The 25,728-nt window shown below is 44.9% G+C and overlaps 1 protein-coding gene across 2 annotated transcripts in view; it reads left to right on the top strand.

The window, feature by feature from the left end:
* Nucleotides 1-25,728, top strand: part of cntnap2a (contactin associated protein 2a) — a 146,654-nt gene that overhangs the window by 66,678 nt on the left and 54,248 nt on the right. For both annotated transcript variants that reach the window (XM_019869397.1, XM_019869396.1), the window contains 10 exons: nt 6,650-6,797; nt 10,383-10,435; nt 10,646-10,796; nt 10,949-11,133; nt 12,272-12,415; nt 12,927-13,188; nt 18,811-18,960; nt 22,322-22,484; nt 24,110-24,216; nt 24,951-25,070. In XM_019869397.1, the coding sequence (XP_019724956.1) occupies nt 6,650-6,797; nt 10,383-10,435; nt 10,646-10,796; nt 10,949-11,133; nt 12,272-12,415; nt 12,927-13,188; nt 18,811-18,960; nt 22,322-22,484; nt 24,110-24,216; nt 24,951-25,070 (1,483 nt within the window). The remainder of the gene's footprint in view (nt 1-6,649; nt 6,798-10,382; nt 10,436-10,645; nt 10,797-10,948; nt 11,134-12,271; nt 12,416-12,926; nt 13,189-18,810; nt 18,961-22,321; nt 22,485-24,109; nt 24,217-24,950; nt 25,071-25,728) is intronic.

The following is a 25,728-nucleotide window of genomic DNA, read 5'->3' on the forward strand; positions in this document are numbered from 1 at the left end:
GGCTGCAAACATTTGTCCTCCTTTTATGAGTATCCGAGGCCAATAATTATGTTTAGTTGGTTACAGAATATCAGCAATGTTTGTTTGGTTGTTTATTTTATGTTGGTACTAAGCTCAGCTTGTGGCCCTTCAGGTCTATTCGGGATGGAATATGTGCACTTTTTATGGCTCAAAATAAATGAAGCTGTTGTTTATGTGTTCTGCATCATAACTATTAGCCATGATTATATATTTCAAAGTGTTGGCGTTTTGCTATTAACCTTGATTCATTGCCTCTGCGATTCCTGCAAATGCTCCAAAACGCATTCATCTCCCCGTTGTTTGGGGAAGCGACCGCTTGCTCTTTATGTACGACACAACACATAATGTATGTACACATTGCCTTTCCCATTCATTGCCTCGTAGATGTAAAAACAGATCAAATACATACAAGGACGTTCAGTAAGGCCCAACTGCGAAAAAAGGGGATTGCGTGTGTGGGTGTGTGTATGAATGACAGTCGCCACTCTTTATCCATGCCTCTTTATCCATTCGTCCATTTTCTGGGACTCCCATCCTTCACTAGGATCAAAGGTGACCCTGATCCTCTCCGAGCGGACTTTACTGTGAGAGGCGGCCCCTCGGGTGAACGAAACAGACAAATAAAGTCGCCACAAGAGTTTGTGACATTGTGAAAAGGAAATCACTGCCTACCTTTGAGGAGACCTGACATGGAGGCACGGCACGCACTCTTGCAGCGTGATGCTTGAACATGACTATCGTAGCTCACCTGTAGCGTTTGAAAATGCTTCTCCTGGCGCTCAAGATTCCCATTCTTGTCAACGGTGAATTGTACATGAAACAAACTTGCAATGAGAATTAAAAAAAAATAATAATGGTATATGGCAGCCAGTCGCAGGACACATAGCGCCAACCAACCATTGGCATTCACATTCAGACGTATTGCCAATTTAAAGTCTTCATTTGATCTATCATGCATGTTTTTGGCATGCGGGAGGAAGCCAAAGTATCCAGAGAAATTCCAGGCAAACTACTAAGAGCTGTCAAGCCGTTGTGCTTCCCACTTGCCCGTCACGCCTCCCACGACTATTTTTTTGAGGTTATAATTGGGGGCAACTGCTGCTGAACTTATCATGCATTGTTTGCATTAAAATGAAGGGGAAAGAATGAGCATACTCACCAGGGTCTTGTGGCTCCATCACCGCCAATCCGACGTGGGCCGGATAAGGAAGCGTGACTCCTCAGGAATGAATGCCCTTTCCTACAATGGACTATGTCATTGTATTGGCTTAGCGATTCCCCGAGGAAGATCGCTGATAAACAGTTCATAATTGCTTTTGTGAAGCTGCGGAGTCATAACGACATTGACGAATGAGTATGGTAATTTAAACACCATTTGCACCATTGAGTAGGTTGTCATGGCTTCATAGGCGGAATGTATGTTGAGCAACAATTCCACTACGCATCCCCTTCACAAGCTGTGATTTGTGCACGTGCGGGGTTTTTTCTTCTCACTGACGTCCTACAAGTGTTGTCAGTCAGGTGGGGAACAGGACCACCGAGGTGACATTAACCTGAATGCAATCGACAGTGAACATGAAACAAAAAGTGCACTCTTGGAATATATTTGTCCATTTCCTTTTTGTTGACTCTGCTGTCCGTAAGACATTTTGTTTTTTTGCACCATTCAATGCTTGTCAACTGCTGTCCCCCCGATACCCGCGTCTTCCTGTGAATGCAGAGTCGAGCCCCACTTTTATGGAGGTTAATAACAATGAAGCATTTTTCTGCTTGTTTGTTTGTTGAAAAATAGCCTAGTTATGGTTTCAAATGATGTTTGAAAAGAATTTGACTATACCGCCAAAGGCATAATGTTGCCTATCGACGACACTGTTCGTAAAGTCAACTAGTGACGAGAGGACAAGTGAGCAACGTTTCCTGTCGCTAAAATGTAGACATTTGGTAGTCCTCTGTATTGTACTCGTAAACGTCAGACCAGAAATACGGATCATTTTGTTTCCTTCAGCCACTTTTGGGTCAGACAGATGAGAATCCCTTACATAATGCCCGCTAAACATCTTGAACAGTGATTTTGCCTTGATTGTAAAAGGATGCAAATCCTTTGGTCATGAAAAATGCATCAACATCGTTCCATTCAAATAACATGAATTTGGTCCGGCTAATTCCAGCATGCCCCCCTTCCTCTTGTGCGCTGTTGTTCGGTCTGGGTGAGAAGCTTGAAGTTGTAAGTCAACCTGCCCACCCGACAGTAATGTATGTATCTAATAAACCGGCCCAGCCGCAGCCACAACTCTTAAGCCCATCGTGCATCAAACGGGGACACATTAATAATGCTTTGTCAGCATTCCAATGAAAAATAGTCCTGCATGCATTTTGCCGCTTCGTTTAACTCAGAACGATTGTCTGCCGTGATTTGTTTTGTTTCCTTCCCTTTGCTACAAATCGGCACCGACATGATTTGCTGTCCATCAAATGTGTTTTTGAAGTGAATTAAATCTTGCCCACGTGAATGGTATTTGCTTTTCACCACAACAAGGACAAGTCATGGTAGCACTTACTGTAAATGCGTTTTCCTCAAATGGAAAAAAATCCAAAGGGAATGTTTAGTTTTGGTTTGGGTTTTTTTCTTCTCCCGTTTCCGGTCAGGGAGGGTTGAAGGGAAAATATTTTGAGATGAGCAGAGGCGGCAGGCCCAAATAATGTTTCAAGCATCTGCTCGAGGAAACACATTAGTGTCCTTGTTATCTTGTCAGGTGGCCTCTGATCCATTTGGCCCACGCGCCAAGAAAACAGGGCAGAAAGCAAGTGAATAATAGTTAGCATGAAAGCTCTCAGCATCCTCCAAACAAGCCTCAGTGCAACTAATGCGTGTGTCATTGCTAGATGCAGACTTTAATTTCCACATCTCCACAGGTGGCCTGTCGAGCATGTCCCTGAATCTTTAAGTGTTCGCCTTTATGTAACAACCTCAGCGGTGCAGCAAACAAGCGATTCTTCTTTGTCTTTTCTGACCATTTCGATGCCTTGTTACGTTGGTCTTTTTTTTTTTTTGCTTTGGGAGTGCAGGCCTTGTCTTACACTCTCCTTTTGGAAACACATTCATGCTAAATTCCCTCTCCGTATGTTTTTCTGTTCTCGTCGCGTTCCTCATTCCTCTTTTGTTGTACGCTTTGCTTTTCACGGGAATTGACTTTTGCATCCCGTCTGGTTGATTTTTATCGGCCACTGTCTGTGTTGTAAACCGATTTCAATGAGACAAAAGGCCGGGTATATCCAAGTGTCACGGCCTACCTATGCAGCCTCACGTGAGTCTGTGGTGAAGAAAATGTATCATTTGACTTTATACCAGCAGTTTCTAATGAGCTTTCAGGTGTCTTTTTTTCCAATTTCCAATGTCGTTTCCATTTCAGTTGGAGTTCCTTTGGTAGTGTTCGTTCACTTTATTAACCTTGGCTCGCAGGCACGAGCGCTGATATGCAGCTGTCCTCAGAGCTTGTCTATGTATAAACGTGACTAAGTCATGTCTGTTCTCTCAAGGACACCCTGCTCGACTCTGCTTTGTCAGGTAAATGAATAGCGAAGTCTTGAATAGTGCGCGTCTCAGTGGTGGATGACTAATTAAGTTAGAAGAGCTGCAGAGTGTTTACTGATAAATCACACATACACATACACACACACACACACACACACACACACACACACACACACACACACACACACACACACACACACACACACACTCACACCGGGATTATTTAATTATTTTTGGGCTGCATTTGACTTTATTCCGTTGCTTTTCCTGCCTTTTTATCTTTTCATCGAGCGTGCCAGTCTTTTTTAAACAGCGCATTGTGTTCTGCATCCTGATTGACTAAGGGACTATAGACGAATGTCAACTGTCTCCACTCTTCATCGGTGTACAAAACCCACAATGTCAATGAAACATTCTGTATAGTATTTCTAAAAAACTTCAGTTGTCTGTAAGAATATATATATATATATATATATATGTAAGGCTTGAAGGTTGAATCTTTGGTTTCATTCAATACAGTGTTGTATTGGTCACAATTGCAAAAACTAAAGATGACTTCACAGATTTCACTTCTCACAGGTTGGAACTCAACCCCTGCAATAAACAAGGGCTTGCAGTACTGGTGAAAACTTGTAAAAGCTACTAATCCTATCTCTTGGTTTCTACGATCAGTAACAAGTCTTCACAATGTGCTCGTACAGGATTGATTCAACCGTAGGTGTTCATTAAGAGTTGGATTAAGTGACTCATGAAAGTTCAAGCCGTCCAGTAGAACGTAACGTAGTTCTGACCCCGAATGGTGGCGCTCCATTAAATTTAGAATGACCACACTTTGGCCCCAGTTTCATAACAGACAAAACCATCCTGAGAGATAAACAGAAACTACCATTTCTTCTATGGCCCATCTTTGTCCCATACACATGTCGATAAAAACAAAAGACCAGACCAGGTCACACTGATTTCCCCTGGCACCGTTAGGGAAGCTTGCACACAATGGCCGAGTGGCCCGAGCGGTCCAAAGCGGTTGAATGTTCCAGCAACAGCAATTAAATGCCAGAAAAAGGCTTTCAATCTATTTTTATTTTTCTGCGACTGGAGAGTCTCTCTAATGTTAAACAAAAACAGAAAAAAATGGCCACTGAGATACATCCGGCACAGTAAATAAAAGCTGACGCTCAAGTGCGGCCTCGGTGTCAACATTAACGAGTTTAGACAGACAATATAACACTTTTCTTCCTGCGATTTGTTGACCATCAGTTTTTATTTGCTCTTTCACCTGACACCACTTTGAGGCAAACATTTTCGTCTGTTTGCTGTTAACTGCTATAAATGCAACACTTTAGTTGTCACTTGGTAGAACTCAGTTTTTGACATCTGCAGATTTGAACATCTTGCAAACTCAGAGACCAAAAAAAAAAACTCCGAGTGGTCTGTTAGAGTCAAACCCAAAACAAAGATCGTGACAGGTCCCTTTTTGTCGCCATCTCGATAATGCGTGACTGAAGAGTACTTCGGCAGGACTGCAGGCCACTCACGCACTAACAAGAGTTGTTAGCGAGTCTGTTTCCCTATTTTGGAGTGCCTCCCAGGGAGAATTTAAACCCTTTGCCTAAACATAGAGCATCAAACATGCCGAGTGCCTCCCCAAAGAGCCGTATGCAGCGCCGTGAATGTGAAGCGGGGCACTAATATACAATTTGCCTCTATTTGTATGCGCAGTTAACCTTTCCTGGGTAAATAGAAATGTTAAAAATGATCGAGAAGGAAAAGCACCGGGGAAACAAACAGAAACTCCTCATCGCTGTTTTGGGGACGGTGCGTGCACAGTCGCTTTGAGCTTAGTTTGAACTTCGCCGGTTATCTTTTGGGGAGCATACAGTACTGGACACACATCGGTGTGGAGTCATTTGAAAGCTCTTTCTCTCCCTCCCTTTTCTGCCATGCATCTTATCTTGGGAGGTGGAGGGGGAGGTACGCGGCTTTCTTTTGTCTTTTCACTTATTGAGTGTTTCACAACTGCTTCAACCAAAAAAAAAAAAAAAAAATTAAATAAAACACTCTGAATGCGCATGTATACGAAATGCAGAAGGATGAAAGGTTGTGGTGTTTCTTGAGGCATTTTGGAATTATTTCAATCAAAGAGAAACGGGGTTGCAGGAAGAAGAGGGGGGATCCGATGATCCGGATGTAGGTTATAATTTGAATAAGTATTTGGACATGTACATCCTTCCAAGTATAAGAAATGAAACTGTTGCGGTTTTGTTTTGTTTTTTTGACACAGACACACGAATGTTTTGGATTTTGACTTTTGTTTTTGAAAATCCATGTCACCCCAGAGAGCATTTTTGGGTTGTTGTTTTTGCCATATTAGCTCAACGCCATCTTACTACCGTAACCCTGTCCAGGCCATCGTCTTTCGCTCCCTCTACCTTCTCACTTCCACAAAAGGAGCTCTCAATTTGCCACGCAGCTGTCCAGAGGGAGCGACAAATTTATCTTGAATGGTCACAGTTCAGCATTTTGCTGATATTGTTTCCAAAAACACCAAGGAAAATGTTCTGCGTGCCCCTTTTTCTGCTTTTCCGAAGGTCTCCGAATGCTGCTTTTTAGCAGAGACGAGAATACCGCAGTTGTCGTGTCAAATCATGAAAAAAACGTTTTGTGTTGAGGTTTTTAATGAAGCGGTGTGCAGTATTAATAACCGTTTTAAAGGTTGACCTGCCCAGACCACTCAGGTCTAATATTCTCAGGGACTGTCAACCACATCAGCCACGGGCACCCAATTAGTCTTAAGGGAGCCATTTTAAGTCAGGGAAAAGAACAGCCAGTTTCTTACGTGTACTTTCAGTTCAACAAGGCACAATTTCCACTTCAAAATCCCCAGCAGTCAGACTGGCTCATGGCATAATAAGACTCATATAGAGTCATAATCACGTGTGTTGTGTGAGCGTGTGCCTCCTCGGGGCAGGATGTGGTGAGCGGAACAAATACTTTTTTTGCTCTTAGCTCCCCAAAGCCTCTTGTTTGACCGTAGGCGTGCGGCTGGCTCCGATGTATTTAATTTCATCATGTGTGTGTCTGCGTTTCTGTGCGCAGGCCTTCTCTGGAAATTCAAACTCGGAGAGTGCAGTTCGGCACGAGCTGCAGCACGGAATCGTGGCTCGCTTCCTGAGGCTCGTCCCCCTGGAGTGGAGCAAAGAGGGCAGGATTGGTCTTCGCATAGAAGTCTACGGCTGTTTGTACTGTAAGCAGTCATTGTGCACACAAGCCTACTCCCATGAATTCTTTGCGGTCCTTGTCCATCCATCCGTCCATTTTCGAATCTGTTTATCCACGGCAGGGTAGCGGGCGTGCCGCAGCCTATCGCAGTTGTCTTGGGGCACGTAGACGAACAATTATCCCCGCTCACAATCACATCTAGATCTTTGTCTTTAAAAAAAACATTAAAAAAAAAAAACATTTACTCATTTCGTATGTCCGTTTCACCCAGAATCAATTCAGGATGATAAATCATTGCCCCAACAAGCAGCCTTTACCCCAGGGTTTCCTCGAGAGCCATATCCTGCCTGTTTTAGATCTCTCCCTACTCCAACTCGCCTGATTCAATCGATGATGGTTGTTTCAAGCTTCTATAGAGCAAGCTGATGAGCTGATCGTTTGAATCATTGCCTCCGCGACCCCACTCCCGATAAGCGGTAGAAAATGGTATGGTATCGAGAGTGACCAGAGTAGATGGAGAGAGAAATACGCCTTTGGGGCAGGGATGTTGACTCTCCTCTGAGAAGGGCAGCAAGTGTATGTCCAAAGGCTTGCTAGATTTGTCAGCACAAGTCACCACAGCGGCCCCAGAAAAGTCAATAAATCTGTTGCAAAATTGCCCACAGTGTTCCTGCTGCTGCTGCTGTATTCCTCCTACCCCAAAACAAATTGAGAATCATTTTGAATCTAATGCACTTACTTACTGCATTGGCCAGAAGCGTCATGATCATTTTGCCGTACTTTCAATAAAGACGGACTTAAAAGAAAAACAACGCTTTGCAAACAGAAAGCTACCAGTCGTCTCAGTCAGACAATCGTATAGGGAGACTCGTAAAGCCTCAACAAAATCTATTGCTCATTCTTAAGGCAGGAACGATCAATAATGAGCACAGCAGTGGGACTGCCTGTCAAACACCAGCAATTTGGGGAGTAAAAAGTTGAAAAAGCATACCCGAAAAACAAGTCAATACCAGAACAGTTGGATGCATACTACCCTCCCAAGTCTGCTGAGATGGACTCCACGTCCCTGAACAGGAGAAGCGGCACCGTAAAAGGACGGATGGATAAACTGCAAAGAGACTTCTCCCATCTCCTATTCTAAGCATAGTTTGAAGCGGTCCTTCACACTCCACAACGATGAACATATTTTATTATATATCCAAGTAAGTAGTCAATCAAAATGAAGCCTCGATGCATCCACGTTCTAGGCCATATCCTGAGTTTAAGTCAACCTAATGTGTGCCGTAACAGCGCTGGACAGCCCGAAATAAATAGAAAGTGAATCGCTATTGCTCTCGACTGGAAGCGTCACCATCCAAAAGCCATTAACAGTACAAGCAGTTTTGGTACATTTATCCTTACCGCCATATAAATGTATCTCGAAAAACCGAGTTAACGAGTTTTCGGCCTGACGGTCCTTTCAACAGGAAAGACCAAATGGCACGATGAGCAACAGGTGCGACGCTGGAGGAGAAGCCCTCCAATGCCACCTGTTGGTCACAAATGGAACAGATCCCATGCCAAGTGCCATGTTCCGACTGTCTTTCAGTCGGAACATGAAAACAGTTACCCAGCTTCTCATAATCACCTTCTCTTTATTTATCACACGCTTAAAAAAAAAAACAAACAAACAAACAAACACTAACAAGTGTTGCTTGCCTGATTTCCAAACGTATATGTTATTTGTAGATGGTAATTCCGGGCCTTTGATTAAATATGAGAATGAGTTCTGTGGAGTATTGTGACTGATATGGCCCAATGCAATGAAGAGCGGGGACCGTGTTTGTGTGTCGGAGCTGGAGTCTGAAATGGAGTCATGATCCAGCGTGCTGGCAAATGCTCATTTCCATTTTGATGAACAAAGCATCAGCCAAAAATCAATTAGGACACAAGACTAGTCAGGAAATTGAAAGAAAGGAACAAGTGTCAAGACAGACTAATTATTTGTACTTATCAATTGCAAGTGGCGTCACGTAGGTCGAGTTGAAGAAAGTCATCTCTGTGTGAAAGCAGACATTCAATCAATGTCCTTCATGACATTACTTCAAATGTAATAGAAACGTTCAATATTTTAATTTTATTCAACTACTGGTACCTTTAAAAACAAACAAAAAACGTTTTCTGACCATAACCATAAACGAGCTGTGGAAATCAGTGCTCGAACATGCAATCAACTTTTTAACATTCATGCGCCGGTGAACCAAAGTGTCCCGCATTAGCGATAATGTGGTCTCCCTAATATAGCCGTCCATATAGAGCAGTGGTGCCCAAACTTTGCCCTGAGGGCAAATTGCGGCCCGCCATCCATTTTTCAGCGGCCCGCAACATGGCCGAAAAAAAAGATATTAAAAATGACATTTGACATGGGCCGCCATGTTAATTAAAAAAGGTGAAGGCGGGCAGAGGGAGAAGGGAGGTTATCTGAAACAGGGACCATTACTCCAAATAGATTTGTTGACATACTGTGGAACTTTTCTCTCTATTCGAAGATACAAATAAAACATTTCTGATCAAAAGAATAACAATTTATCTTCAACACATGAATGATCCTCAAGTAACGGCGAAATGGTCACCTTGCGACAGTTTTTTCTTTTTTTTTTTGATTCTGAATGTGGAGATGGGATTCGGCTACTGTTAAATTAAGCCCTGTGCAGGTCAACATCCCTGTCCCTCTTCCGTTCTTCATCACCCGAGTGTCGGCACTTTGTAGAACTCTAAAGTCTCCATTAAGTTCGCGACCCGTCATCACACTGTCGGGTTAAATGTCCGATACCTCATGAAGCCATTGGAAAACTGTCACCTCCTGAGGCCGAAACATAAACATGCTTTTGAGCGATGCTGAGGAGAGGCGGCCAGATAGAAAGCGCCACCAAGGGATGAAGCGAATGAGAGGAAAAGAGAAGACGTAGGTGAGCCCTTTGCTTTCATCAGTATGCTGTGGCTGTCAAACCGTTGGTGACCCCTGCTCTACGTCGCAAACACAGTCGATTCAGGCGGATGGGCCAAAATCTGCACTATTAATTAAGAGGAGACACTTACTTACCGTCGGTGGCTTATTTAATAACGCCCCCTGAAACTTGGCTGAGTGCCTTTGTGTCAGTAGCAACTGCTTTTTTTTTGTTGTTGTTGTTGATATGCAGGTCACAGCTAATGTGGGAGCCTGCCGCCACTCCTTTGCCAATAGCTTTCTCGTTTCCTCTGCAGTCGGTCATGTAAAATATCATGCGCTGCCCCCAATCCCATCACAGGACCACACATCACACTGCCAACCTCTTGAACAGGCAGTGTGCTCATCTAAGATCGAGAACTACTTCAAACACCTCACTTCATTTCTCTGAAGATGTCAAAATCACACACAGCTGACCGTCCCTCTCGCCTTTTCCACCTTTTTGTACGTAGCCGTCTCATAGAAGCACGTTTGACAAATTCCGATTCCTTGGGAACAGACGCTTGTGATTATGCAAATGGTCACTTTGGGATTGAGTGCAATACGACGCTTTGTTGTCGCGGTCTCCCGCGCCTTTTGCAAATGTTTCTTCATCTCTCTCTCCTTGATGTTCGTCTATTTCAGGGGCAGACATGATCAACTTTGATGGACAGGGTGTGATCTCGTATCGTTTCAAGGTAAGAGTTGTTTTCAATCTGCGAAGGGCAGAAACGTACAAAGTCAAAATGTTTGACGCGCGCCATCGCGCAGTGACGCGCTCATTTGGGTACGCTGCGGAGTTGGGGGCTGGTCAAATCTTGCTTCGGAAAAATGCCATCGCGATGATGGATTCCTTTGTAGGCGACAGACATCAAAGCAAAAGCTTCTGCTGTGTGTACTGCGTCTAGGTGAAGAAGATGAAGCTCATCAAGGACGTGATCGCACTAAGGTTCAAGACGTCGGAGAGCGAGGGGGTGATTCTCCATGGAGAGGGCCAGCAGGGGGACTACATCACCTTGGAGCTGCGCAAGGCCAAGCTGCTGCTGCAGATCAACCTGGGTGGGCAACACAGCAAACACGCTTACTTGTGCTTTGTATTTTTTCCGCATAGAACTGGCTGAAGGTACCCCGGCAGATCACGTTCCGTCTTATCGGTGTCGCTCTGAAAGGCCGGTTCCGCTTTTCTCAGACTATCGTCACATGAATTCCAGGCAGCAACCAGTACGGCTCTATTCTGGGTCATACCTCGGTGACGACGGGCAGCCTCCTGGATGACAACCACTGGCACTCGGTGGTGATCGAGCGCTACCGGCGCAATGTCAATTTCACCCTGGACAGGCACACTCAGCACTTCAGGACCAACGGGGAATTCGACCACCTCGACTTGGACTATGAGGTAATTCGCATGTATGGACGCTACGGATACGCAGTGTATGCGCCGATCCGTCCTTAATTCAATCATTGCCGGTATCGTGGTCGAGTCTGCCATTACTCTTAACCGAGGGCAAATATTCATACACTTTGTCATTTTGAAGGACAATCAGGCCAATACACTCGAATGAATGAAGAAAGAACCTCTAATAAGACTCATCGTATATCACCCGCGAACAATGTATGCAAATTCATACGTAAAGATGGCAAATACATCTCAGATAGTTTGCATATTTTTATGAAAGTTGGCTGTCTGTATGCAAATGTTCCAACTTTGAGCTACTCAGCGATGCCCTCCGCTATCTCAAGAGTAAAATGATAGCACCCAGGAAATTATATATTGGCTTTACGCTGAGCTAATACGATGCTAATCCATAACATTCACGTAATTAATGTTGCTTAGTAATGGGATGGGGCACAATGGGTTTGCATAATAATCCTTGTAACCGGAAATTGATTTTTCTTTGGAATGTGCGCGTGGGGCGAGCGCTCTTTGTGTGTGACGTGATTACAGGCCGGCGTGTATTTGCTTTTGTGACCAATGTGTGGCTGTATTGAGAAGTATGTTTGTGCGGGTGACCTGAACCCACTATCGCTGAGAAAGTTCATCTCTTGCACTGCCAAGTCAGACAGCGAGGACCGAGGCAGGGCAATTAAAGTGAGTCTGCTCAATTCAAGGCTCTTCAAGGAAATCCATACCACAGAGTCAGAATGTGACCTCATTTGAAGGGGAGAGAACTTTTTTCCCCCCTCCCCAATCTATTTCATACTGACAATACAGCACATCAATAGCTAGATCGATTGACAAAAGAATAGTCTCGCCCGCTTGTCTGACCAACTGATGTTCTGATGACTGGTCAGCTGACTTCTTTTGCTTGAGAACCAGTCTGGTCTTTTTGTGAATCAGGCCCAGCCTCTCATGGACTGCATCGGAGCACTGCGGTGTGTTCTTCCCAAAGGGGAAAAAAAAAAAAAGACTTTCTCGAACGACCATAAAACTAATAATAGCCAAACACACCAGAGCCGTTATCCAACAGTGACGCCAACTGAACATAACAATGTCAACTGCGATTGAACATTTTATCCTCCTCCTTCCTCCCAAGTTGAGCTTCGGGGGGATGCCATACAGCGGCAAACCAGTCGGAGGTGGGCGCAAGAACTTTAAAGGCTGCATGGAGAGCATCAACTACAATGGAGACAACATTACTGACCTGGCCCGAAGGAAGAAGCTGGACACCTCAAGTTTTGTGAGTCAAATGTGCCCAGCTCACATTGTGCATCTCATCTTTCTACAATTGCAGCTCTCAACGACTGCAATCGATAATACCAAACACATGGTTAAATAGCCGAGCACTCACCCAAAACTTGAAATGCAGTCACATGTATTTCGGTATTTTATTTGAGTAGTTATGTATTCCATTCGAGCATATTGGCGCTAAAGTTGTGTGGATCTGTGTTGATCTGTGTTCAAAACGATTTCCTTAAACAAACAGAAGGTGCAATCAAAGTTTCATTGAAGCTGCCGTGGAGATCCTCCTTGACTCACGCAGCTTTCAATTCCACATCATTTCCTTATTCATGTTAGTCTTATGATTGCAATTGACCAATTGACTGCCCCCACCCCCGTCAGATCCTCCTTGACTCACACAGCTTTCAATTCCACATCATCTCCTTATTCATGTTAGTCTTATGATTGCAATTGACTGTTGTTTTTCCCTCTCTCTCTCTTTCTCTCTCTCTACATTTACATGTTCACAGCGTAACCTGTCCTTTTCCTGTGTGGAGACGCACTCCTTCCCCGTCTTTTTTAATGCCACCAGCTTCCTCCAGCTGCCCGGTCGGGCCGCTCACAACCTCATATCGGTGGGTTTGCAGTTTCGTACGTGGAATCCACAAGGGCTACTCCTCTTTAGTAACCTTGACGATGGAACTCTGGAAATGTCACTCGAAGATGGCAAGGTGGTCCTTCACATCAATGTGACCGGGCCCGCCAGGCATTACATGGTGGACTTGACGTCAGGTGAGTCAGCACGTGGTCACGTGCGGATAAGCAGTTAAGCCATACATGCAATTAGGGCGCTCCAAAAATGTTCACATCATTCAAAAAGAATGACTATTTGAGAATCTCGATTTCCTCGGCAAAGCAAATTAAGCATTTTGGAAAATAGTTGGGCTTTTTTTTTCCCCCCAACTCGCATTCCAAAGCATACAACTTTTTAAAAAAGACTGGAAATATTCGCTAATGTTCAATATGCCTGTGACAGACATGACATACATTTTCCTTTTTGTCGTCTACTAATATATGTATTTTTTTTAATTCTTTTTTTTGGTTATGTCCAAATCTCCTTTTCTGTTGTGGTATTTTAATGAACACTTCGGAAATGCACATTGCACTCTTCTTTAACTCCGTTCCAAAATGTTCTTTTCATCATCTCGTGAATGTCATTTTGTACCATCAAAAAGTAAAACATTGATCTAATATTAAAGTTAAATGCAACATTTTTTTTTTTTAACACAACTTCCGTAAATTTACGACCATAACACCCGAGGGGGATTGGCTCTGTTATTCTACGACAAAATTAGGTCACTTTTTTTTTTTCAAACAATACCATGTACTGTTGCTTTTTCTTTGGTTTAATGAAACGATGAGCACATCAGCTCCACCTTGTGGCTGCAATGCAACTTTTGAGGTTGTTTTGTTTTGTTCCTTCCTTGCCTTGCGGTGTCCTACTTTGCTCTCATTTCCTCCCTCAGTCTCCTCCTGAAGACACTCATTTATTCTGCCCACTGCTGCTTTAATAGGCTAACGCCCAGGGGTAGGGATTATTACGGCGTTGCCCTCTCGGTTAATTGGTCTTGAGCCTGTGATTACATCACTATTACTAGAATACACAGATACATAAGCTCACTCGCACGGCGTAGCGCACACTCGCCGACTTTGATTCTGTTATTAGTATGTCTGAAGTCAGCCAGTCTTGCTGGCTTCCGGCGTTCAGTGTCACTGTGGGAGCGCAGGAGACTTCAAATTAAAAGCTTAGTGCCATTGAGTAGCGACACGTAGTCGGGGAGCGACGTAGACGCGCACACATACAGAAGGCACACGTCCTTTGTTCTTTCAGCCAGTTGTGGTCATGTTTTGGTACGTTCTCATCTGGGAGGGACAACCCAGGATCCGTTGGAGAGACAATGTCTCCCGGCTGGCCTGGAACAGGAACCTGGGGAGAGGGAAGTCCGGGCTTCCCGGCGGAATGGATGTTCTGAAATCCCCTTTTCAAGCCAGTGTTGGAATGATGAGATCATGTTATGCAGTAGTTCTTTCGACGACAAACAGACTACAGTAGTTGAGACTCGAGCAACAGCACCTCTGCTGATTGTCTTTGATTCTGAACAATGGATGAATCGATTGTGCTGTATTCAATAAAATCCCTATTTGCTGAAAGAAGAATCACCTTATTAAAGTACAATTCAAATCATTCTACATCATACTTTCCTCAGCCAATGTTCCCGCGTAGTCTTTCCGCCAAAACACCAAACGCTTTCCTCTCTTTTGCAAGCTTGCTAAAGCGACATAAAACACACACATTTTGCCCGTTACGATCCCACATGATGCGAAGTCACTGAATCATACCATTTTATAACCTTCAAAATGTCCTTCTGGTTCAAGGCTTCTCTGTCGTGCAGTAACTCTGCTAGTTCACGTGACACGGTGGATGATAAAACAAGACACACGCCGTAATCATTCCCAGAAGGACTTCAGCAGCAAATCTAAACTGTAAAAGTGTGCTTCTTATGTTGCCCGCTCTCCACAACAACAAAAAAATGACCTCAGAGGACGTATGGTTTGACACGGTGATGTGAGCCGTCAACCTCGAATTACTTTCAATCCATTTGTTTTGATCCATTTGTTCAAATATATATTATTATTCTGCAGCTGAACAAAACAGTGAGTCACTCCTTACTCAGCTTTTCGAGCGTAACTGCGAACCACTCAAACATCCTGCCGCCCTCCATAGGCAATGCAATTAGATTGTTCTTTTATTCTCCCTGGTCAGGAGTTTCTCGTCAATCCAACAGTATGCATCCATCCATCACTTCGGCCCATCTCTCATTTAGCGTTGTGGGGCGTTGGAGCTTGCCCGAGCTGACTTTGGGTGAAAGGCAGAAGACACCCCTGAACTGGTTGCCAGTAAGTCACAGTGAGGATAAGCAGTTGGGCGATAGAATTCATTCAAAAAATAACACAAATACTGATTTTTGCTGCACGCATTTTCCACTTGATAAGTACTCTAAGTAGTAAAAATCAGAAAAATCTTTTTTGTTTTTTTCCCCCCTCTGTAGCCACAGTGTAAGGTGAATGGTGTCCAAGCTCTCTTGCAACCGTGCATATTGCACGTTGAAGCACTTCACACACCATAGTTTCAAGACTGATCATCACGTATCCTGTCCAGCGAGCTGCTTGTAATTTCCGAATGGTGTTTGAAACAAAATCCAAGGGGACAGGTTGGGGTTGTAAAAGAAAATGAGGAGGAGTGTAGCGCGGCGATGAAGAAAAAGCTCAACATTTCTGATAACATCCAATCAATATTTCTTGGTAAGCCGACTCTGGCTGCGGTGGGTCCCAGCTCATTAAAATTGTTATTTGTCACTAGAGGCAGAGCCCAGATACAGGAAATCTCCCCCTCTGCAAAGAACACACGCAAAGCAATTTCTTTATGCACAACATAATCAGAATGCGACTGTGATGTGCTCTTCTGGATGTGGCAGTAAGAGTTTCCCCCTAAGGCGGTTTGTGACCTGTGGAAAGGCACGCCTCTCCTCTTCTGACAAGGCAAAAAAAAAAAAAAAGAAGAATGTGAGAGTGCATTAATAGAGGCTACTGCTTGTGATTCCAAAGGGAACGCTGCTCTAATTTTCTGATCGCCTTCCCCTTTTACTTACTTCTCTATACGCAGCACGCAGAAAACCTCCTCGAAGGTCTTGAACTGACGCTGCGGCTGCAATTACACGACAGGTCTCACTTCCTATGTAGTCCCTGCAGCCAATTTTTGGACTTTTTACTTTTGATTGACTGATGGACACGTTTACATTTCGGGAGAACCTGAAACAACCCGCATGAACACATGACCCGAAATGCACATAGACAATGTGAAAAATTCATCCACAGGTGCTCGGCACGCAGACATAAACAAACGACGATAACACGTACCCTGCGAGATCAATGTCGGATTCCTATTCGTTCCAACTTGATTGGCTGTGGCGCTCCCATGCTGAGCTTGCTCATTGGTCTGATTGTGACCGGGGTTTTTTTTTTTTCCGTCTTCTTCCCGATTGTTTTCTTTTTACATCTAAAATATCAGCCGTTCCAGCATTGTGTATTGGACGCACAGTCGCAAAATAGGGAGGTAGCCCTTAGGATCATTGATTGCAACCACTGTGGCTTTCGATGTGAGCTGCTGCCTCGTACAAAAAAAAAAAAAAAGAGGTAAAACATTGTTCGAAGCTTGAGTATGAATAGGAGGGTAGACACAAAGTGTTAGCGGCATAACACCGTACTTGGACTACGTTGCAGATGTTACAAGCGTGATCGTTGTGTCTTGAGAACGGTGAACATTTCTTTTCTTTTACGATGCAACAGGCCCCCAGCGTCTCAATGATTTAAGCTTTAGTGTGTGACACAGAGAGACGTATTCGTGGATATATGATGCGGTGTGTGCGTGCGTGTTCGCGCCGCGGCGAACTCACGCAGCCGTCGCAGATAAACTCATCGTTCGTAGCTGTTGCAGGTGATGTAGAACAGATGAGGGGACACCGAGTGACACAGGATGTATTTTCCATTACGTTCAAGAGGTGGCGGGATGCAGCGAAGCCTGATAGTCAGCCCCTCACAGTACAAATCATCAGGGGCCACATCAAGGTCCACATGCCACACACTTTTTATTTGTCTTTCCAATGAAAAAAAAAATACTAAAACAAAAAAGGGAACCAATGAAAAGGGAAAAAAAAACCCACAATTAAAGTCGTTCTCTGTTGAATGGTTTGTGTGGCGTGATAATGCAAGATCATAGAGGAGTCCCGCCCCCTCGAAAACAAAAAAGGGAACCAATGAAAAGGAAAAAAAACCACAATTAAAGTCGTTTTCTGTTGAATGGTTTGTGTGGCATGATAATGCAAGATCATAGAGGAGTCCCGCCCCCTCAGCAGGTGGCTATCTTTGCTCAGAGCTCCCACAAGAATGCGCGCGGTCTCCCAGAAATTGCAATTGAATAGGTGGACACACCCCACTGAGATGAAAGCCGGCAGCCTCTGTATCCATACGCAGGGCGGCCTCACACAACAAAGAAAGCACGCTGGCATCAGGTTTGCGGTTGGCCACACCTTGAACTCCGTTACACTGCCGGCATCTGCCGCGCTTTCCAAATAAATGGCAGTCGGTGAAGCGGCGAACCAGCCGGATTTAGAAGACAGACGCAAGGGCGGAACGTTGCACGGAGCGGTGACGTGCAGGAGGACAACGGAGAAGGATATAAAGATAGAGAGACAGGATCAAGAATCAGGGACCGAGAGGGAGGGAGGCAGGGAAGGAGGCAGGCCTGCAAGGATGAGTGGAGATTGGTGTCACTAAGAGGTGATGTATCGAGGGGAAGGTGATGAGAGTGGGCCGGCTTCTCTTGCAGCTTCGCTGGTAATATCCCTTTCCAAAACATCGCTCATATTTAATGGAGCACAGCTCCACGGAAGGAAGCGAAGGAAGGGAGGGTCGCATGCAGGCAAACAAAGGTCTCCAGTGACATGCGGCGTGCAGACTCTTCATACAAAGCCTCGCAGCTTGCAACTGCAGACAGAGAACGGGCACTCTGCCACTGTGAAGGCAAAGAGCTGATTTCAGACGGAATGGATTTGTGACGCAGGCTAGAATCGGGGAGGACAACAAAATGTTACAGCGCAACAAGAAAACACTTAATAGGGAGCGGTAATGGACAATGTGACTTGAAATGGGGGTTGGTTCTAAGCCGGGCGGAACGGCGTCTCCGAAGGAAGATGGCGTCGGGGAAAAAAGACGCGGGAGGCCGTAGTAAGGTCAGGGATGACAGGTTACTAATCGTGGATTTGCTAGCTGGCCACTTATTGAGACCATCCCGTTTTTCATCAACCGTAACATAGAACCGTTTGGTTTTGTAGGTGGTGCTGCGGCGCAATACAGTACAGACGAAAAAGCTTACGTCCCCAAAATTGTCCTTCAAATGACAGCAGATGATATTAATAGCAACTCTCGCTGATGTTTGTTTGTTTTTTTCCATTTGTTTATAGAAATAAACATTTGTATGTACCAAACGAAGAAGGCGTCAATCCAAATACAGTAAAACACAAATATCCAGTGTGGAAAAACACCACTCAAACGGTTTCCAAGGAATGGCCACTGTTGTCGTGTACATTCGTGGAGTTTAAGATACAACATTACAGCTGTGCCGTCAACATATCTTTGCATGTGAAGCAAAGGTGTCCGACGGCGTGAATCCATTTGTCGCGTCTGGAGATCGAAGCTCGAGGACGACGTGTTGCCGTGTTTCCTGGCGCAAGTTTCGAGAATTTCAGACATCCTTTTTGTTTCATTTTGCCGCCCTGTTTTGTCTTTGCCGCGCAGGCTCGGGCCTCGACGATGGCCAATGGCACGCCGTGCGTTTGGTCGCCAAGGAGAATTACGCCACCTTGATGATAGATGGCGACGAGGCTTCTGCCGGCCGTTCCACGTCGCCACTCTCAATCACCACAGGAGGAACGTATCACCTGGGAGGTAAGGAAACAACATTTTCTCCGTTGGATTGCTTTCTTTTTTTTCCCTGCCAATATTGCATGACATCCAATGTTAAAAAGCCGGAATACAAATGATGAATAGACGTATCGCTGCAGTGAAGAGACCATTTGTTCGAGAGTGTGTCTCTCCGATTTTGGAGTGTGAAAAGCATCTCCCCAGGCTCAGAAGCTGCCATGGCACATCGCCCTTGCGCCGCTCACTTATCGGCGTGGGCGAGCTGCTTGGAATCCAAGCGACCTGGTTATTCTTTTGGAGGGGTCGATTGGTCCAAGTGCCCCGCTGGGACAGATGCTCCCTCTTGAAGATTTCTTTGAGCGGGAGTGCGGTTTTGGTCAGGGGGAGAAATCAGTAGACGGGAGTGTTATCGTCGCTCCCCCACCGTCCGGGGCCTTCTCTTGCATCATTGGATAGGCGAGCATCCTGGCGAGTGACCCTCCTCACCGCGAGTCAGATCTTGTTCATTCGAATTGCAATTTCCTTCGTGAAGCTCGACGCTAATATGCCTCAGAAGCGTTAGAAGGAAATTAGTGGTGATACATTGAGCTACGGCCCCAGATGACGCCGATGGTATTACCTTCGTGCCCCATAGGGGAATTGGAAAAAAAAAAAAAAAAAGAAGCCGCAGCAGAAAGACCCCTGCGAAAGCCGATTGATACATTGCGGAATCTTCAAAGTAGAACATGCTCTATCATTTCAAAACACATTTTCTGACATATTTCTCAGCGTTTTAACATCTCCAACCGTCAAAGAAGAAGTATCGAGACAGGTTAAATAAAGGCGTTTGTAAACGGAGCGCGTGGCTATGTCGGGTTAACGCGATAGATAAGCATTGTTAGCTGTGCTTTTGCGGTGCAGTGAAGATGTTTATCGGCGAGCTTATTTGATCATTTCCTTTCTATCTTTCATCGTTTTTCCAAAGAGCGCAGGTCGTTCCTTGATGCTGTAGCTTGGCGCAGTGCGGGACGGTGTGCAACAACAATCGCTTACTTGAAATTAGCCTTTGATTTCCCCCTTGTTTCAAAATGTTCATTTTTCTCTTGAAATGAAAACAATAAACCATCGAAATGGCCAACGTGTACTAAAGTGAGGAACAATGGTGGAATGCCAACTCAACTGCTATTGCTTGCTCCCCTCCTCGAAACTCCCAAACACTGTGGATTGTCTTTTGGGGGGGCGGAAATTGCCCAGCAGTGGTGTTTCCAACCTCACTTCTTCTCAAAAGGATGATATTGATGCTTGTGACTGTGACCTGTCGGTACCCTAAAAAAAAGGCAACATCATGGCTGAAAAAGGAAAAGATGCTGTCGGCTCGGCATGCAACTTTTACACAAAATGTAGGATCCTGATGAACAGAAAGCCCACCATAAGGTCTTTGCAAGAGAATGTTGCAATCTTCCACTCAACCACGAGTTATGAAAATATTTCATGGTAAACAGTTTCATAAGAATTCACTCCAGGCAGCACCAAGGTGATTGAAACATTGTCTTTTCATGTCAACTTAAAAAAAAAAAAGAAAAAGAAAACCCTGTCTGTAATTGCCATTTTGTTTTCTCCAGATACGACCCCCCACCCCACACTCCCTTCATCCATTTTATCCAGAGCTTTGAGCCCATTCTCCAGCTCCTGCCTTGTTTGGTTTCCCATCCCTCTTTCTCCAAAAGAATGACCGCACTCTGCTGAGCACAAAGCCCATTTTACCGGACGTAGCTTCTCACTGCTGTCACTGTTCTTAGTGAAATTAGCGAAAGTGGCATGAGGCATCCACAAAGTGAATTCCTCTCCTGGCAAGACGGATGGACACCCACTGAATTTGGAATGCACATACACAATGCAATCAAGAGGGAAAGAAGACGGGGCATGTACTGTGCAAATGAGATGAGACATCTTTCTCAGTAACAACATGGTAGAAAAGTCATTTGATGAAATGATCACATTTCATTCCGGCTGAGGCTTAAGCTAAATACAAGGTGAAGGTGTGACAAAATATGTGTGTTCATTTGTTTGTGTTGGGGTTTTGTTTTGTGTGCGGCGTGGCCTCTTGATGACTCTAAATCCTAAAAACGTCCCCTGACTTACAGCTGTCATTATGCAAATTTCTCTCAGGGAAGCTAATCCTGTATTTGGCTCAAGTTGTTGTTGTTTTTTTTTTTTTGTATATTTAGATGCATGTCACTTCCCATCCTCTTCCTCCTGACTAAATATTCCAGCTCTGCGTCAGGAAAATATTTTATCGCAAATGCCTCACTTTAAAACTGTCGCCAGTCGGGTGGGGGAGTTGGTTAAAACATATTTGGGTTGTCAAAAAGCTTCCATGTATACACAGGCAAACAGTGAGACTTCTGCTTTATTTTTACGGGGCAAGAATTTATAATTTTTTTATGCATCATGGGATTAATTATTACTCAACATCCGCACAGTTGTGCGAGCAAAATGAGCTGGTACGCACGTGTCATGAATCACACGGTGAATTTGAGGCTATGCTCAACTTATGCGCAGAGGAATAACATTGCTTCGCATTTATTAGTCACTGCGGCCCGTTGTTTCCTTCATTCTGCCAAACCGTCAGCCGAGCCGCATCACCTTTTTGCATTTGAATGCTACCCAAAGGACACAAAGTGTGCTGCCAGACAACTGTAGTACGTGTGTTCTATTTTCAAACTTATCTCACCGCTTCAGTCTCTGCCACCACCCTTTTTCTCACGTCTGTCGACGATTTCGGCGGTGCGCTAGGCAGCTGCGCAAGGAAGCAGTCGACGCAGATGGCAAATCGGAAGTTGTGGGGAAAGATATGAAAATCAAGCCGAGACAGATAAATACACACACACACAAACACACACTGGCAGACATTTTCCCTCTGTGCTGCTCATACACCGTATAGTTGCATCAATGTTCAGTACATTTGCACCAGCGTGCAAATGTAATAACGTTGAAAAAAGATATATTGCAACCGTTCTGCTTGCAAGCTGCAATTGCAGACTGACGACTGCTAACACCTTCCCTTGATGCAGATCGTGCGCCACCGTAGGTTCAAGGTGACCCACTTTTTTTTTTTTTTTTAAATCCTTTTTTTTGTGAAAATTTTGGGTGCTTAAGGCGCACCCAAAATTTCCCCCACATTTCCCCCTAGACGCCTCGCAATTGACTTGGGACCGGTCGGTGGGCTATCGGTGGATTGCGATCAACGTATTGCTGAGACGTATTGTGCCTTAATCTGCTTCAAATGCCAAACCGAGACAAACATTCAACCAAACAAATGCCGATTCACTGCAGCCATGTGTTTCAAACCCACCAAATGATAATTGTAGGTGTCTATAATCTGTTTGGTTTGCTCTTCTCGTAGGGTATTTTCTCCAGACGCTTTTCCCGCCTTCTCAACGCTTCTTCCAGGGTTGCATGCAAGCCATCGTAGTGGATGACCAACCGGCTGATTTGCATGCTGTGGAGAAAGGCACAGTTGGAGCTTTTGAGAACGTCAGCCTGGACATGTGTGCCATCATTGATAGGTAAGACACTCTTTTCGAGTTCGAGTGCTCTCATGTAGTTTGAGCTCTTGCATTCAATTGCAAATTTGCTGTCATCGTGCCGATACTGTGCATGAGATCTCAACCGAAATGCGCCACAATTGTGTACTTGGCTTTTTCTTCTGTGAACTTCTTACCGTTCATATCCAGCGACATAAATGAGGGCATGCTAAGTAGGCCACTCTGTGGTCAGCAATAACGCGTTTCCTGCCCTTGCTGTTCACTGTGCTGTCCCTTTCGATTGCCTCAACGTGTTTGCGTGGTCCCGCAGTACTTGCTTTGAGGCTTATTGCGCCGCGGAAGATGAATGAATGGAGCGCGACTCGCGAACTAATCAGAACGTCTTTGAAGGCTGCTCAAGAGGCCTGTCGGACCCACGTTTGATCAATGCTACTCCGCCGGGCCCAACAGCACACGCGCATATAACCTAAGCCTCACTATGATGCTACTGTACTGTGTAGAATAGTCTCGGAGCGAAGCTATGATTATTCCACTCGTGTCTTCTATTCATGTACTCGAATGTTCAACAATAGTTGAGACACATCTGTGCAGATTGACAAATTCTTGAGATCCAAGCCTTCTCAAACATTGTGCGTCATTTGAAAGGATTCAATCTAGCAATAGAAATACCGTTGTTGACAGGGGCAAGTGTCGAACCCAATTGCAGCATGCCAGTCTACAGGAATAGGTGGAATTCATTCATGACTTTTGGATATAAACTGTAATAAGCCCACAGGCAACACAGCTAACTTTCCAATCCAGATAAGGAGTCTGAAAATCAGGAAGGGGATCGGGAGCCACTTTGTGCGTTGCTTCATAACCCATGGACAGGAAAGAACAAGTGGAGAAAACAACAAGACATCTCACAGCCACGGGGACAGGCAAACATGCTAAGGCGGGATTCGCAGTTGGGGTGAGAAGACTGAGGGGATTCCCAAGGGAACAGGGAGGCAGAAAGGTCGGGGTCAGCAAAGAGAGATCAATCCACGGAAAAGCGGTCGACAGGCTTTCCCGTACGGGCACCTGGTGAACGTTCTCGCAATGAGCGAGTGAGTCATCAAGAGAGCCTTAAATAGACGGAGACGGCTGACAGGCGGAGGGTTGGGGTGGGGAGATCACCGCTGACAAATGGCACCGCGCTGCGACACTCGTCTGCTGAAAACAAAGACGGATTCCACTGAATGGCGCAGCAATGAAGCAAAGTGGCCGTTGTATTTTGGTGATTTTCCCTTGGCTTCACCGCGCCGGTCAGACATTTCAGAACGGGCCATTCCGAACCTGACCTGTGAGGTGACCTGAATAGGGATGTGAGCTTTTTATTGAATTTGCAAAGCATTTGTAAGTTCATTTGATGCATCGGGAGAAGACAAATGTGTGTTTCTTGTGGAAAGTGCTATTTTTTTTTTTTATTACATTATATAATATTTTGTTACCTGGCTTGGGGCATGATAGGGATTGCTGCAGAGATCAATCTGGATTTGACGACAGGAGGCTTTGTGTTATATATTTGGATTGAATTCCAAGTTCATTGTGTCCATTTTGTTGCACATTTTCTTCCACCGCTAAAAGATGACCTAAAAAGCTCCCGCTCATCCCCTCTGCTGCAGATGTATGCCTAATCATTGCGAGCATGGCGGTCACTGTCAACAGACCTGGGATACTTTCAGCTGCACTTGCGATGGAACAGGATACAGCGGCGCCACCTGTCACACTTGTAAGTTGGCCTGGGCTTTTGTGCTGGATCCTAAGCGGTCTTAACCGCTTGTGCTTTATTTTTTTTTTTTTTTCGGGGGGGTTGGCTTTTGTCCAGTCAAAGAATTTCTTCCACCAATTTCTTCCCAGAGTAATTTGAAGTTTTTGGCTTCAACTAGCCTGTAGTATGAAGGTATACCATGCAAGGTTTGCTGGATCTCGAGTTTGATTGCCTCTTGGCAAGAAAGCAGCTTGTAAGTCAGAAATGCAGTTCAATAGGAAGAGAATTCAAGGATAACAAATACGAAAAGACAGGACGGAAACATAAACCGTCATAAAAAAAAAAAAAAAATTGAGAAAGGAAAACAGCGCCTCCATCATGATGGTTTCACTCCAAGAAACACTCCCACATCTCTGGTAATAACTCTTCCACTCATCCCTCTCCTCTCTGTGTGTGTGTGTGCGCGCATGTGTATCCTCGCGACATAGCATCACCGTGTGTCATAAAGATTGCGAGACTGTGTGGGGCAAACCAAGACTTGACAGGCGCTGCAGAGAACCTTGAAAGCACTCCAAATGATCGCCTGGATGATGAATTGCAACATGATCACGCTTTAATCCTTTACATAGACCATAAATTGGTACCTCTGACACACTGATTTTCAAGTTGCTGAGCTCATAATACTTAGCTGAGCATTTTAGTAGTTGGAAGTGTTTGGATTGATCTCATTGTTTTATGACCTTTGTCTTTCCCAGCTCTCTATGAGCCATCATGTGAGGCCTACAAGCATTTAGGCCGGTCCTCGGACACTTACTGGATCGACCCTGATGGCAGCGGACCTCTCGGCCCCCTCAAAGTTCATTGCAACATGACAGGTTTGTACAGGAAGCGCCTGTGCGCTGTGTATAAATGCAGCTTTTATTTTGAAATATTTTGATCAAAAATGCAGACTTCAACCCGAACAAAAGATGGCATCTATTTTAGGACAAGCGTTTATTGGGCCAAATGGACAACACACTCGGATACTCGTTGAGGCGTGCTGTTTATTCGAACAGAGGCCCCGAGCTGACGATGTACACTATCTGCTCGCTGTTTTGGATCGTTGACTGTGTTTGATATGATACAAATCTTTCATATCATATACTGGAAGCAACAAGAAAAAAAAAAGGAAACGTCGGCTCTCTTACAAATCCGAGTGAGACCTTTTATCTCCCGGCCACAAATACCAACGCATTTCACCTGCCTGCCTAGCATGAACACAGCAAACACATACACACGCACGCACGCACGCATGCACACACACACACACGCACACACACATGTGCAGAGTGGAATAATTAGATTGCGTGGAACAGCGCGGCACACGGGTGCAAGAGCAAAAGGGGCGCTTTTCATAAAATGTCACCGCACTCCGCTGGCTAAGCCCTTAGTCACACTGAATTGCACCCTCGCACACATACCACCGAATGTTAAGTTCCACTTTCCCCTCCATGAGCACACACCTTCGAGGCCTCAAATCCAGCCACACACGCG

Source organism: Hippocampus comes, unplaced genomic scaffold, assembly GCF_001891065.2.
Source record: "Hippocampus comes isolate QL1 unplaced genomic scaffold, H_comes_QL1_v1.1 scaffold149, whole genome shotgun sequence".
Classification (NCBI taxonomy): domain Eukaryota; kingdom Metazoa; phylum Chordata; class Actinopteri; order Syngnathiformes; family Syngnathidae; genus Hippocampus; species Hippocampus comes.